The sequence below is a fragment of the Alligator mississippiensis genome, chromosome 1, assembly GCF_030867095.1.
Source record: "Alligator mississippiensis isolate rAllMis1 chromosome 1, rAllMis1, whole genome shotgun sequence".
Taxonomy (NCBI): Eukaryota; Metazoa; Chordata; order Crocodylia; family Alligatoridae; genus Alligator; species Alligator mississippiensis.
In genome coordinates, this window is record NC_081824.1 from 368,380,966 (window position 1) to 368,395,828 (window position 14,863).

General features: G+C 45.6%; 1 protein-coding gene and 1 long non-coding RNA gene across 2 annotated transcripts in view; both read left to right on the plus strand.

Moving 5' to 3' along the window:
* LOC132247784 (uncharacterized) overlaps positions 1-11,276 on the plus strand; it is a 186,690-nt gene extending 175,414 nt beyond the window's left edge. Inside the window, exon 9 of the long non-coding RNA XR_009459219.1 lies at positions 9,300-11,276. This is a non-coding gene — a long non-coding RNA (uncharacterized LOC132247784). The remainder of the gene's footprint in view (positions 1-9,299) is intronic.
* A 2,460-nt stretch (positions 11,277-13,736) lies between these two features.
* The window catches only part of SOX21 (SRY-box transcription factor 21), a 2,869-nt gene continuing 1,742 nt past the window's right edge, over positions 13,737-14,863 (plus strand). Inside the window, exon 1 of the mRNA XM_019486958.2 lies at positions 13,737-14,863. This exon is cut by the window's right edge and continues 1,742 nt beyond it. Coding sequence (XP_019342503.2) covers positions 14,322-14,863 — 542 coding nt within the window. The 5' untranslated portion in view covers positions 13,737-14,321.

The following is a 14,863-nucleotide window of genomic DNA, read 5'->3' on the forward strand; positions in this document are numbered from 1 at the left end:
TTCTTCTTTAAGTATACAGGGGTTAGATGTTAGGATGCGTTAATGCTCTAGCATTTCACCTCTAGAAACCCTTGTTCAATTGTGTTCAGATCAGATGAAAAGGACTATAGTGGTTGATGTCAGTAGATGCTTGTCCATTCAACAAAAAATACCACATTTTAACTCCAAAGTTATAAGATATGAAAGCATCAACAAACTGAGGCAAGGGTGGACTGGGAGAGTCAGAGGGAAAGCTTGCTCCACACATGTGTACATTGTGCATGGATTTAGTCAGTTTTATGAGTCCCTACTTCCATGAATACAGAATTCAACAAATACAGTATACAAAAAGAATGGTATTAGAATCTGCTTTATGCTAAGATGCATTATCGTTTGAATAACATTTTATTGCTTAGTAAAATACTCAATATTTTCCCTCACTATTAGGTCTCTCACTGAAAATAATAGCATGTTAGTTGTTTCAAGTCACAGAGCAGATTCAAGGATTATGTATCTATAATTTTAGGACACAAAGGCGCAGAGCCCAAAAGCAAACAAAGATGCCAACTGAGCTGGGAACATACTTAGATATTACATAGTGTATTGTATTAAGAACATAAGAGTGTCATCTAAAGCTTTCCTCAATAAAGCTCAAGTATGGCATATGGGGCCAGAAGCGGGCAAAGTTTACTCATTATTATTTGTGGGATATAATTCCCATTTCTCAGCAATCCATGTCTTTAATTGCATTTTCTTTATAAGATGAATGTAGTTAGGTAGAACTGTAGGCAGAATTACAATGCAGCAACTGAGCGCCCATGATTTTCTAAGCCTAGGATATTGGGTATTTAATTTTGCTTTTAAATGCATACTGTGGTGGGCACTTATGCACACAATAGAAAAGGAGATATGTCCCAATCAGTTTATAAGATAGTATGAAGAAAATGCATAATAGAGCAACCAGATATATAAATAGCATAATACAAAGGAACCTAATCTACTGCAAAGCTATAATTCAATCCTTCTACAACACAAGTGCAGAGCTAAACTGGCTTATGAATAGCACAAGAATGCATAGACAGAACCATATAACCTTGGTGAAATGGAAAACCTTGAAATATTATTTATCATTATTACTTCATTTTTAAAAGACAGAAAAAATCTAATGATTATATAAAAAAATACATTAGCAAATGCTAATTTGGAATTGAATATATGAGACAGAATAAGGTTTACTCTCTCTCACTGTCTCTCTTTCTCTAGCCCCCTTTCCACCCCACTACCCTTATCCCTTTTTTCTTTTTCTCTCCATCTGTGTGTGTGTGTTGATGTAAGAGGGAGCAAGAAAATGAATATTAAACATAAGCAGTTAAATTTTGCTCTATTTCTTGTGCAACTCCACTGATTTCAAGTCACTGGGAATGCATCTGTTACCCTCTTTGACTTGAGATTTTAACCAAAGTTTGGTGCCCTGGGGGTTGTTTCCATTAGGAGAAGAAATCAGGACTGGAGTTGGGTATCTTTGATGCAACCTTGGTTGGCAACAAGAAATGTACAATAGCCTGTTTCCCTGAGCACAGGATGAACTCCTAATGGGAGACAGTTTCTTTGCTAACTGTTCCAAGCCCCCTTCAGACAGCACTCAGCTCAAAAGCTCTCTTGCTAGAATTTTCTTATGGCTATGTATGCAGGACTTGTTTGTATTGTGTTTGGTTTTCTCCTTCTTCTCTGGATTTTTATTGTGTTTTCCTGATTCTGTCAACCCTTCCACCTCCCCACACCCACCATTTAAACTAATACCTAGAAAAGTCCCTTTGCCACGTGGTTTGAATTCCAGAGCAGCCCTGCTTGTGCTTTGGTGTCATGCCTGTGAGTGAGCTGGAGGTTATTATAATTTCTTAAAGTAAACAATATATTTGTGTTATTAGGCCTAAAGGAAACAAGTGTTGTCTGTTCCTTAAAACTAGCTCAAAAGAAAGATGATGTTTACACCCACCATCTGGCTGAGCTTCAGTGATGCTTCACCAAGCCTACAAGGATGTGAAAGATAATTAATATTTTCAGAACAAAAGATGGACACTTATTTTTACATAACTGACATAGCATATGACAGTCCTTTTGAAGAGGTTAAAATTATAAAGTGTAAATAAATATGTAGGTTTGCAAATGATAATGGCTTTGGAGTTTTGGAAACCATCAGTAGAAACATCATTACAGTCTCTCTCGCTTGTGCTCTCTTTCTCTCTCTTTCTCTTAGCTACCCAATATTGCTGTCCCACTTGGGCAAGAACTGGAAGTTGAGACAATTAATTCAGTGATTCACACCTAAAGGAGCCAGGCAGTCAGATAGGATAGACAGCTATAATCTAAGTAAGCATAAGTGCTCAAGGCTTGTCTACATAGGGAATACTTAGGAAAGTTCTGATGAATGAACTAAAAGTGTAAAATTAATGTGCATAAATTAAAGTGCATTAAGCTCCCATATGGATAGTCTCATTCAGAAGTGAAGTGGCCTTAGTTCACTGTGGCTTAATCTCAAGGATTAAGCTACAGCAAACTAAGACCACTCCACTTCTGAATAAGAGCTTCAACACAGGGGTTTAACGTGCTTTAATTGTACACCTTCAGTTAATTTGTCTTAACTCCCCATGTAGATAAGCCCTTGCTGAAGAATATCTCATATATTTTGTAATTGTGAAGATCAAATGCAAATTCTAAGTGAATTTTCCATAGGCCCATACATATATTACAAGATGGATGTGTTGAGGTGGTAAACCTATTTTATTGGTCTGTCCCTGAAGGCTAAATGAAGCTGAAACCAATTCAGCATGGGGCAGTAATACAAGAAGACAGTGGTACAGCCTATAGACCAGTGATTCTCAATTTTTTTTCCAAGGGAAATGAGCTCAGTTCCTAGAGGTTCACATATCCTGGAGCCAATGGGAGCATTTCTCAGCTAGAATAAATCAGTGTGGTGCCACTGAGTTCAGAAGAACCACATCAACCACCTGGCCCAGTGTTTGCATATTTGTAAAATATTAGATATTAGTCAAATAATCACAAAGCAAATACACCTACACTGATTTTACTAGAGCAGCTTTTAATGCCATGGAGGAACTTGTTCAAGTGCACACCATCAACACAGTTCTGGAAAGGCCTGAAGGCAAGTTGTAAGGAGTCATGGGCAACCAAGAATTTAGAGGTGCCTAGTGACATGGGGACCTGTGTGGAGATGGCTGTGGGAAGCAGCTTGGTGTGGTTGGAGGCTTCGTAGAGGGAATAAGGCAAAGAATGCCTGGAGTCTTGGAGGACTGTTTGGAGGGGTAAGATCCTGAAGCAGCTTCAGCCCCATTCTGCCCCCGATGTCCATCTCCCCTTGCCTATTCCTCTTCTTCTCATGTTCTCCATCTTTGGGTACCTGTGGTCCTGCGCCTACTTCTCTCATATGCAGGCCCTGAGGATCAGGGGCCTCAGCCTCCCATGCACTGCCATCACCAGCTTCACACTGGCTGAGGTACAGAAGGGAAGAGAGAGAAAAAAAAGAGAGACTTCTAGTATCATAACAGCTTCTATGGGCCAGGGAAACTCCCTGCAGCCTTCCTTCAGAACTGCATTAATTTCACACTTTTAGTTCATTCATTTTACTTGGGGCCAGAACAGGCACAAAAGGAACCTAACAGAATCCCTCTTGCAAGCAGCTGTATTTTCTTATACCCAAAATAGCATCAGACCCTATTTATACATAGCACATATAGCAGGCCCAATCCCAAAGATTGAGAAAATGTGTTATAAACAAATCTCTAAAGTGGCTTAGGTAAATTTCTAATTATTAATCCATTGGTTCCCAAACACCTTTCTCCAAAGTGTTGTCCTCATAAGCAAACAGAGTATATAAATGCCTGGTAAGTGTCAAGAAACATGGCTAAATGCTAGGGGCAAAAGTCATTCAATGAGTGTGACTGATTTTGAAATCCTATGCCCTGGCAGTGCAGGAAGAAGAGGAGGGTGTCTTCTCCTTCCCTCATCATATCTGTCTGTAGAACTACTCAGGTGAACAGATTTTTTAATTGTTGCTGATACCTTTCTATAGCTAACTAGGTGTTTCTCTCTGTGTGGTGTTTTCACTTTACTTCCTAGATATATTTGCACACATTCAGGCAGGAGTGGATCTGGAGAGGGGAAGGGGGAAATGCAGTGGTACAGTTGCACCCCACTTTGATTTCTGCTCCACCCAAACTTTAAATCAACTGTCTGGAAGGGGCAGTGGCCTTACTATTCAGGCAGCACTGAGGGAGTCAATTGACTTCATGGCTCCTTAACAGGAGTGGGCAAAATGCGGCCCGCAGGCCAGATGCGGCCTGCCAGGCCATTCTATCTGGCCCGTGGGGCCCCTAAAAATTTAGAAAATCAATAGTTATCTGCCCCTGGCTGCCTGTCATGCGGCCCTCAATGGCTTACCAAAACTCAGTAAGCGGCACTCGACCCGAAATAATTGCCCACCCCTGCTTTATAATCTACTTGATTCCTGCTAATCTCTCTTCATTCCATAGGTGTTAATGGCCCTCTTTCCTTTTTAATGGTCTTGAAGTTCTTCTCTTCAGAATATCTTTTCTTCTGCAGTGTTGTTGACTGTTAGCATTCCTGATGATAGCTGTGTATTTCACAGCTCTACAGACTGTTTTTACCTCTAGCTAAAAGTCTTAACTCAGGTATAGTAATATTAAGTGAGGAGTAGAAATGGCTGACAGTGAAGTAAGTATTGGAGATGCTGTCAAGAAGCTAGATTTTGAGTTACACTTCTGAATAAGATGTATGCATTTAACTATAATGACTACAAAACTAATGAGATAATATAGTTGACTATTTTGACTATTTTTGCTTAGTTTGTTGTGGTTTTTAAACTTAGCATCTTATATAGCAAATTAGTGCACATTGCAATAGTTTTATTTATTTTTGCTTTGATCTCAAATGGAACTATATAGTCCTAGGCCCCTAGCAAATTAGCAGAGCTTCTAGTTTTTTCTTTTAACTGGGAAAAATATGTGATGATGGACTGCACCATCTGCACTCCCCTTTTCAAAACCCTAGATCCGCCCATGGATTCAGGTGATTTTTTTTTGGCATCCATGAGTACAAAATTGTCTCTATCAATGACAAATGTTGGAATTTGTTTTGCCTGAGTTTTTGACATTGCCAGTCAGTGAGGTTCTAGAAGTGTTTTGGGAGTTTCTTACTTCTGAATATTATGTGAGTTAGACCTTTTTCTCTCTTACCTGAGGTATTAGTTTATTTGTTGGTGGGGATCATCATCACTATCTCTCTTTAGAAAGGTAAGAGGAAGAAGACAGCTTTTTTAATTAAAGGAACTGCTAGAACCTTGTTCAAGGACACATCTCTCAATGCTGATAATCTCAGTCTCTGATTTTACTTTTTGAAGAAAGCTATGTATAAAGTTGTACTGACACATTGTGGCATCGCAGGTCACTTCACATATGCTATCAGAAATGTAAGATGTAGGACAATACTGCTGCTTATTTGTGCCCTTTGTATTTGGGTCCCATGCTCCAGGAGCTGCATTTCCAAGTCATTTCCAGGCTTCAGATGAAGTTTTAACTGATGTGTTAAACAGAATTAATCCTAGTTATCTCACAGACAGCTTGTGCAAAATTACAAAAATTCAACATGATATCAAAACTAACAACCCTTATTAAATATTACAGATGATTGGAAACAAGCATTTTACAAAAAGAGACCTCAGCTTTGATATTGGCTTTCCCTATTATCTGCCAGAATCCAGGCTTTTTCTGGGTGGGAAGACTGAATGGCTAGAACATGATGGAGGAGTCTGAGTTTGGGGTGAGGATCCAGGAGAGTTTTAGTTCTAAATTTTGGTTCAATTTATAAAGGTTGCTCATTTACCCATATTTTTGGATTGGCTCACTTTAAACCAATTGAAAAAAAAAGAAAGAAATGTGTGAAGAAATAAATAAATAATCTGGGTCCTAGGATCTGAGCAGTTCAGAGAGGTTTATAATCAGTACACATCCACCTACTAAGATTATTTGTCAGGCACATATAATACTTGCAGAGATCATACCCAATACTCTTTAAACCTCTTTATTGAGATTCAAGTGCATGTGAAATGGAAAACAAATACTATTTAATTCAATTAGATTCTGCCAAAAAGGAGCAAGAAAGAAAATACAAAGAGACTTCAAGCTAGTTGTTTGCCTAAATTTTAGCTACAAATGTCTCCATGATTATGTTACCTATTGAAATGTTTTCTCCTATAATGTTAGAATGATTAGGTCTGAACATTACACAAAGACTAAAGTTTCAGTATATTTTGTATTGTGAGGGAAATATCTGAGATTCCCTATCATGTTCAGTCCTGTATAGATAGTTACTTTTATTAAATTGGCAGGAATCACTCCTGTGACTCTCAATGATGACATTAGTGTTTAGGCATTTGTATGTCTAAGTGCTTATATAAGTAATCGTACACATACGTTAGCTTAGTCTGTTTAACATTCTGCATATGTTATATCTTTTCCCTTGATTAAACAAAAAAAGAAAAAAGGGAAAAAAAAAGCTTGACTGCCTGAAGGGAACCTGACTGTATTAATTTATTGTTTTGTCTTAAAACACTATGAGCTGTGAGCCAAAATAAACTAATTGCATCTTTTTACTTTGAGGTAAAAATCTTATGTGAAACTTGTCTGTCTTTCAAAAAAGCCCCATCAGAATCAAAGTATTTATAAACATTTGTTGTGGAGGGGATTGTATTAACACATCTAGAGGAGACAAACTCATAGGGTTCCTTTCTCCTATAATATAAACAATTTGTGTCCTTTCTTTCCATCTAGTGTTAATAGGAATTACACACCTAGGCTAAATCCAGACAAGTGCAGCTATGTGGTATGTCAAGCTGAAGATGTGTGTTGAGTGCCACACACTGCACATTCAAGCATTTCCCATGCTGCTACCTTGCAGCGCAGTGGGAGGGTTTGACCCCAGGAGAACCCAGGGTGAAAAAAACCGGCACAAAGGAAAAGCATGGTGGCACACATGGCGGTAGCATGTGCCACCCAAAACTGGAGCCTGGCCTGCTGGAGCCATGCTCCAGATGCTGGTCAGGCTCCCTGCTGCAGGAGTGCCACGGCTGTAGCTCTCCCAGGCCCCCAGGTATGGCTGCTGGGGACAGCACAATTACTGGACCCAGCCTCCCCTAACCCACCCAGGGTATCCTGCGGTGCACCAGAGGGCGTGTAGCACAGGCTTTCCCAGGGTACAAGTAGCAGTGGCACAAAGCGTGCCGCTGCTTCTTGTCCCCAGGGAAACAAACATCTGTGCTCATAGGGATATGGCCCTAATGTCCTTTCAGATCTGTAGACCCCACTGCTTATCTTTAAAATGACCACTTAGTCCACTAAACAGTAAAAAATAGCTGACTGGTAATGAACTAGTTTAATTGAATTGGCCTTTTGTCTGAAAAGACCCAAATTCACAGAGAGTGCTAGGTCAGAAGAAGATTGTCTTGATTTTCTTTAATGTACAGGCTGACCCAAAGCCCATGTAAGTTATTGGAAGGTAACACTGATGTTGATGGGCCTTGGATCAGACCCTGGATATAAAGTGTATGCTTTTGTCTGTTCTCTACCAGCCTATCCTTCTATCCTTAGTAAATCTAAGGTGGATATCATGTTTGCTTTCCTGCTGATTCATGTCAAAAGGAAGAGAAAAGAAAATTCCAGTCTATTCAAGAAACAGTCAGCATTGCATTATCCAAAGGAGTGCTAACTAGGATTACGTTGACAGACCTGCTTGAAGAAGCTTGCATTGCACCTGTCCATGTAAAGCCTGAGGGAAGACATTATATCAATTTCACGTTTCCATGAAATCAGAAAATAAATTAATAAACACAGCAAATATAATTGACCATGCTGCCAGATTCTCATGCTGGGCCATAATTAATGTGGTTGAAATATTTCGTTTCATGTAAAACATTCTTAGACATTTTGGCCCTCCTTGCTTGCCAGAACCAGTTTCTATCTGTGAAAAAAGTTCACAATGGGCCTGATTGAAAGCTTATTGAAGTCAATGGGAGCCTTTCCAATTACTCCAGGAGGCCCTGGATCAACCCCTACGTTCATATTACCAACACTGGGTGAAATTGTAGCTCCATTGAAGTAAGTGGGAGCATTGCCATTAATTTCAATGGGGCCAGGATTTCAATTCATGAGAGTGAAGACATGTGACACTATATCTGTCAGAGCCACTGCCATTGCCTCTTCACACAATAATACCAACCAAATGCACCGCTCTATTTGTGCTTGAATTATATCATCATATACAGGCAATTGTTCACTTGTTAGGTCTACTGTTTGTAATACTAAAAAAAATGTACAACTACTGGACAAATTGCTAGGTATTATCCTCTTCTAAAAGGACCAGTTATCTATGTCAACAAAAGGAAGCTTCATCTTCCATGAAATTCAGATTGGCAAAGAGAGTATATGATGTGTTGCTCTTGTCTTGCTTTGCTACTGTGTTTCAAAAATTGCACCGCAGACTTGACAGTTCAATGGAGACCCAAGGCCAGAGCATATACCAATTTGAATTGCCTGCTTTGTCTCTTGGTTACATAGACTTTCAGGGACTAAGAGATGTGGAATAGAGTTAGAGATGCAGATAAACATGAATAATAGGGACCCTATTTTGAGTCTTATGCTCTCCATTGGCTTTCAGGGGGTGTTTTCTGTATGGAGGACCTGGATGACTTGCCCTAATACCTCCATCCTCATATGTGTAATGTGTCTGACCTTTCAAACAATTACAAAATCAATCGGAATATATTCTAAATGTACTAAAACCCTTAAATGTAATTTTTGGAAACTTTTGGGGAGGGGGGTGGATTAGAAAAGCATGAAAAGCTTCCAAAACTATTAAAGTCTCTTTTAACCCTCTTTTAACTTAAAATAGCAAGCCTCATAAAACAATGTTTTATCATAAAAAAGTTTAGTCTCCAGCTGAGCTTTTGTGTGCCAAGTTCCAAACCAGAATCACATTTTTACAGCCAAATTAGAAGCTATAAACTTAGAAAATGGTGCTTTATGATAGAATCATTGCCAGACAGTGTGCTGGAGTTGGGCTACCAGCTGCTCTACTAATAAGCGGTGCATATTATTGAAAAATAATAAGATTGAACCTTTAGAAGCAATCTTTATAAGCAAATGAATGAATCAAACATATTTACCATGTACGGTGCATAATGAAAAGATCACAGGGTATGCTAAGGAAAATATACTTTCTCACTACAGGTGTGCTGTGAAAGGGAAGATAATGAGCCACTCAGAAATCTGACAAGCTCCCCGAAGTGGAAAAGTTGTCCTGTAAGTGTTTAAGATACTACAGCGCCTGGCAACTTTTGACAACTGCAAGTGATGAGGAATAGGTGGCTGATACCTGAACAAAGAGGAATGTCAGCTTCGAAGTTAGTATATGGAAACGTTTTCGTGCACAAACAAAGGAGTAAAAATACAATGTGGCTCTATAAATACAGTGGGCTGATAAGTCTATTGAGCTTGTGAGTCAGCTTTTCAGTCAGCTGAAATGATTAGGTGCAGATTGCTATCGGGCTAACCACTATTCTTCTAATGCGTTTTATCTCTCTGACTTGCCACCTTATTATTAAATTCAAATAACCAAAATTAGGGGGAATTATGGTGTTTGCTTCCTCTATAGCTACTTTAAACTACGCTTGAAAATAAATACAGCCTCTTAAGACCGTGCCTCACCGGAGGGCTTGCAAAGATATAATGTAATTCATGCCAAACACCAGGGCTGCATGTTTGGAGGAAACGTAGCTGCTTACAGTAAACACAGTCTCAGCTTTGTGAAATGAATACACGCGTGCTGAAGGATTTCTCAGACAAGAGCATTTTGAACTGGTTTGCTAGACTACAGCATCGCATTTGGAAGGAGTATTGATGGTGTTTGCAGCGAAAATGCCGCCGGCTAGGTGTGCTGCGCGGGCCGCAGGACCGTGCCACCGAGCTGGCTCCGCGTCAGAACTGACAGGTCAGACGCAAGGAAATGACATGCGGCGAGATTGCTTTCTCGTTATCTTCAGGGACCATATCGGGACCAGGGCGTTTGCAGAACATGGGACCCCTACACACACACACACACACACACACCTGTGCTCACGTGACATTAATGGCTGAAATGAGCAAGTAAAACCTCCTAGTCCTGTTGAAGAGTCCAAGGCAAAGAGCGTGATGCTTGGTGCGAGGAGCTCAGGTTTGGTCCAGTCGAAGGCTCTGAGAAAATCCCCATTGACTGCAGCCAGACGCAGCCTGCGCCTTATAACCAGAGATTCTGGTTTTCTCTGATTTTTTTTTTATCCCCATTTTTCGGATATAAAAAGGTAACTCAAAATCCACATTCTTCCGTGATTAAAATGGAACACCACTAAGACATATAGATATATAGATATAGATACACATACACGAAACATCACTATACATATAGATAGATATAGATCTATCTATATTTAACCTCTCTCCCTCTCTCTCTCTCTCTACACATATAGATATCTATATCTATATCTAGAGAGAGAGAGAGAGAGAGAGAGAGAGATCTATATATCTGTATTTCTACGATCAAGTGCTTTCAAGAGGTTTGGACAAAGTGATAGAAAGGCTTGGTGACTGCTCTTGGAGCAGGTGTGGACCTAAAGGCTCTCCCTCAGTGAAGGGAGAGGTCAGGCTCCCATTCCGGCTTCACACACACACACACACACACACACACACACACACACACACACACACACACACACACTAGTGGCGTGTCATTTTAATCACGGAAAAATGTGGATCTTGGGTTACTTTTTTATATCCGAAAAATAGGGATATTTTTTATCAGAGAAAACCAGGATCCCTGCTAATAACAGGGTATGTGAAGCCTGACTGGAAGCCCGACCTCTCCCTTTACTGAGGCCTTAGGTCCACGCCTGCTCCAGGAGCAGTCACCAAGCCTTGCTATCACTTTGTCCAAACCTAGTGAAAGCACTTGACTGTAAAAATACAGACTTGAATCTATATCTTCAAGACATCTGCGTATCCTTGAGCGATCTGCGGTTACAACGCGTGTTAGATGCAAGAGAGGTCTTTGAAACCAGACCTTTGTATATAGAATTTCATTTCCAGCTTGAAAAATACACTTCTCCCAGTATATAGCAGTTCATAGATGTCAGCCTGTGAAAGAAGAATGTAAAAGTAATATATGACCGATAAAAAAAAAATCTCTGTTGTCGTGTACTTTTTGGGATACTATAAAATTATGAGAAAGACGAGTGTGTGAAGGCAGAGACTTGAACGTGATGACTTGTGTCAAGACAGCAGTCCCTGACGTCAAGACAGCAGTCCCTGACGTCAATTATATAGAAGCCGCTCGTTAGCGTTATTTCTCGCGTCTCTCAGGACACCCAGGTTCCTTGTTCTGAGGTTGGTGAGGAATTTATCTCGGGCACTGATGATGATGAGTCCTTACTTCAGAAAAAATGTGGAAGCCTCACCGACGTTTAGAGGTCTTAGCCTTTCTTGATGGGGTTTCTTACCAAAAGCTGTGAGGTTGGTGCATGCAGCCTTTTCGTACATTGTGACTGGTAAAGCGCCTGTTTCAAGAGGGCTTGCAGAAGTCCCCGTCGTGTAAGCCGGAAACTACCTCCCGGGCAAAACGCTCGGGATAACTGCGCTAGTCTGGCCATGTCCACAGCGAGCAGAGCCGCCGGGTTGAGGGTCCCCCACGTCCCTAAGGAGATCGTGGCATTGTTCTGCACCTCTCTCGTAGGTCATTCAGGATTTGCAGCAAGGGAAGTTTAGGTTAGATATCAGGAAAATCTTTCTCGTTAGGAGGGTAGCAGAGCACTGGAACAGGTTACAGAGAGGTGGTGGTGTCTCCATCCTGGGAGGTGTTTAAGACCCAGCTAGATTAAGCTTTGGCTGAGATGATCTTGTTGGGGTGGTCCTGCTTTGAGCAGGGGGTTGGACTAGATGACCTCCTGAGGTCCCTCCCAACCCTCATGTTCTAGCAGTTTATGATTTGGCAACAGAGCAACACAGCTCCACTCCACACATTTCACCGCCCCGGCTGGGGAACGTGGGCGTCCTAGATGGGGTGATATGTGAAGGGAGAAGCAAGGAGCCCTGGTTCAGCTGGGAGCCCTGCGGAAGGCTCCTCCCGCGCTCCCTGGATGGAGATCCCAGCTGAGCACCTGGGAGTTTGGGCAGGGGGAGGAAGCGGGTGCCCCATACAGCGCTGCGGGCAAGGGTCCGCAACGGGGCTGGTGCCTGCGACAGCCCCGTTGTTTGTCTCGGATTGTAATAGATGTTACTGGTCCTCACCCTGTCCATTTGGGGCCAAATGAATTCTGACTTCTCCCTCCCCCTGGCTTGAAAGTGCCCCTGTTCCGTGTCTCTTTCGAGGCAGGACAGGAGATCAGGTACTCGTGTCTGCACCGAACCTAGGCAAAGAAGCGATGGAGAAGATGCAGAAGATGCAGAAGACGAAGGAGACGCAGAAGTTGGAGAATACGCAAAAGATGCGGAAGATGCAGAAGATGCAGAAAACACAGAAGATGGAGAAGACAGAAGATGCAGAAGCTGGAGAAGATGCAGAAGACCCAGGGGCTGGGCCCGATGATCTCACAAGGTCCCTCCCAGCCCTAAACTTCTGCGAATCTGTGGAATGGCTTAGGATACCGCCATACGCCAACCAAGCGAGATGCTTTGGAAAGGGTTTAAAATAGCGGCTCTTCAGCTCAGAGTGGGAAACTCTTGGCCGACGGCTCGAAAAAAGTGACCTCCATCCCTCCCCGCCTCCCCCCAACTTGGCAACAGCTACCGCAGGTCACTTTTGCAGCCCTGGACATGGAGTCCCAGGCGAAGCAGGGCTGGCAGGTCCCTTCATCTCCCTGCAAGTGACAACCGCCTAGGACTTTCCCCCCCCCTCCCCCCCCCCGCTAAATGGATGCCGGGGCTCAAAAGCTTCCAGCCGCAGGTGGACTGGAGGCGGGGAGCGAGGCAGGGCGCGGGCCTGGGGGCAGGCTGCCCCGAGCCACGGGTCCAGCCCTGCAGGTGCGCGTGAGGGCAGGCGAGGAAAGCAAAGGTGTTGAGAGCTGGAGCTGTGTCAAACGTCTCGGCCGCATCCGGGTTGCGGAGAAATGACCCTTTTTTCTTTCTTTTTTTTTTACTTTTGCAGTGTTCCCCGGGCGGCAGCGGGGCGGGGCGGAGGAGGCGGTGGGACGCGCCGGGGGCCGGCGGACCAAACTCCCCGGGAAGCACCGAGCGGCGCGGGGCGCTCCGCCGCGGCTCGCTTGTCCTCGGCACCCGAGATCGCTCCCCCGCCCCCCCCTCCCCCCGCTGCCACGTCCCGAGTCGGGCAGCCCGAGTGCAAACAAGGCGAGCAAGTCCGCCCTGACTGACAGGCCTGGCGGCGGGGAGCAAATAAAAGTTCCCCAGTGGGGCCAGCCGCAGCCGGGAGCCTCCCCGCCACGGGGGAACACCCCCCCCCCATAGGGCCGGCCAGGGATGCTCTGTTCCCCCCCCCACCCCCCAAGTGGGAGGGAGGGGACAAGCGGGGCCATCAATGGCTGGGGGCGGGGGGGCGGTGCCCCGCCCTCCCCCTCACCTAGGCCCCGCCCCTCCTCCCCCGTGCACACACACATACACACACGCGCGCGCACGCACACGCACACACCCCGCGCACGCAACATATAGGCAGCCCCATGCACATGCCCACGCAGAGCGGCCCGTACCTGCCTGCCTGCCGGCGCCGGCCGCTGCACGGGGGCAGGAGCAAGAAGAGGAGGAGGAAGGAGGAGGAGGAGGAGGAGGGGGTATGTGCGCGGGGCTGCCTCACCGCGGCCACCTCCGCCTGCCTTAACCTCCCCCCCGCCCAAGGCGCGCGGCTCCTCCCTCCGCGCGCACAGCCCGGCGGAGAAGCAGCCCGGCGAAGCCGCCTCAAACTTGCTCGAGTTACTTAAGTCGGAGCCTGATCCCGCGGAGCCGCCGCCGCCGCGCAGCCGTGGGCGAGGAGCAGGTGCCGCCGGACGCGGGGGCGCTGCTGTGAGGCGGCCCCGCGGATGCTGCTCTGCCCTCGCAGCGCCCGCCGGCCCCGGCCCCGCCTGAGGAGCCGCGGAGGGGCAGGGGGCTAGCGCGAGCGTCCCCCCCCGTCCGTCCGTCCGTCTGTCCGTTCGTCCCCCCCTCTCCCCCGCCCCGGGAGCTTATGGACTGGGCGCTGCCCCGGCGCGCGGGGAGCCCGGCCGCGGCGCGGGCAGCATGTCCAAGCCGGCGGACCACGTGAAGCGGCCCATGAACGCCTTCATGGTGTGGTCGCGGGCGCAGCGGCGCAAGATGGCCCAGGAGAACCCCAAGATGCACAACTCGGAGATCAGCAAGCGCCTGGGCGCGGAATGGAAGCTGCTGAGCGAGGCGGAGAAGCGGCCCTTCATCGACGAGGCCAAGCGGCTCCGCGCCATGCACATGAAGGAGCACCCCGACTACAAGTACCGGCCGCGCCGCAAGCCCAAGACGCTGCTCAAGAAGGACAAGTTCGCCTTCCCCGTGCCCTACGGCCTGGGCGGCGCGGCGGACGCCGAGCACCACGCGCTCAAGGCGGGCGGGCTGCACGGCGGCGCGGCGGGCGGCGGCCTGGGGCCCGACTCGCTGCTGGGCCACCCCGATAAGGCGGCCGCTGCCGCCGCCGCTGCCGCTGCCCGCGTCTTCTTCCCGCCGTCGGCCGCCGCCGCCGCCGCGGCCGCCGCAGCCGCCGCCGCCGGGGGCCCCTACTCGCTGCTGGATCTGGGCTCCAAGATGGCCGA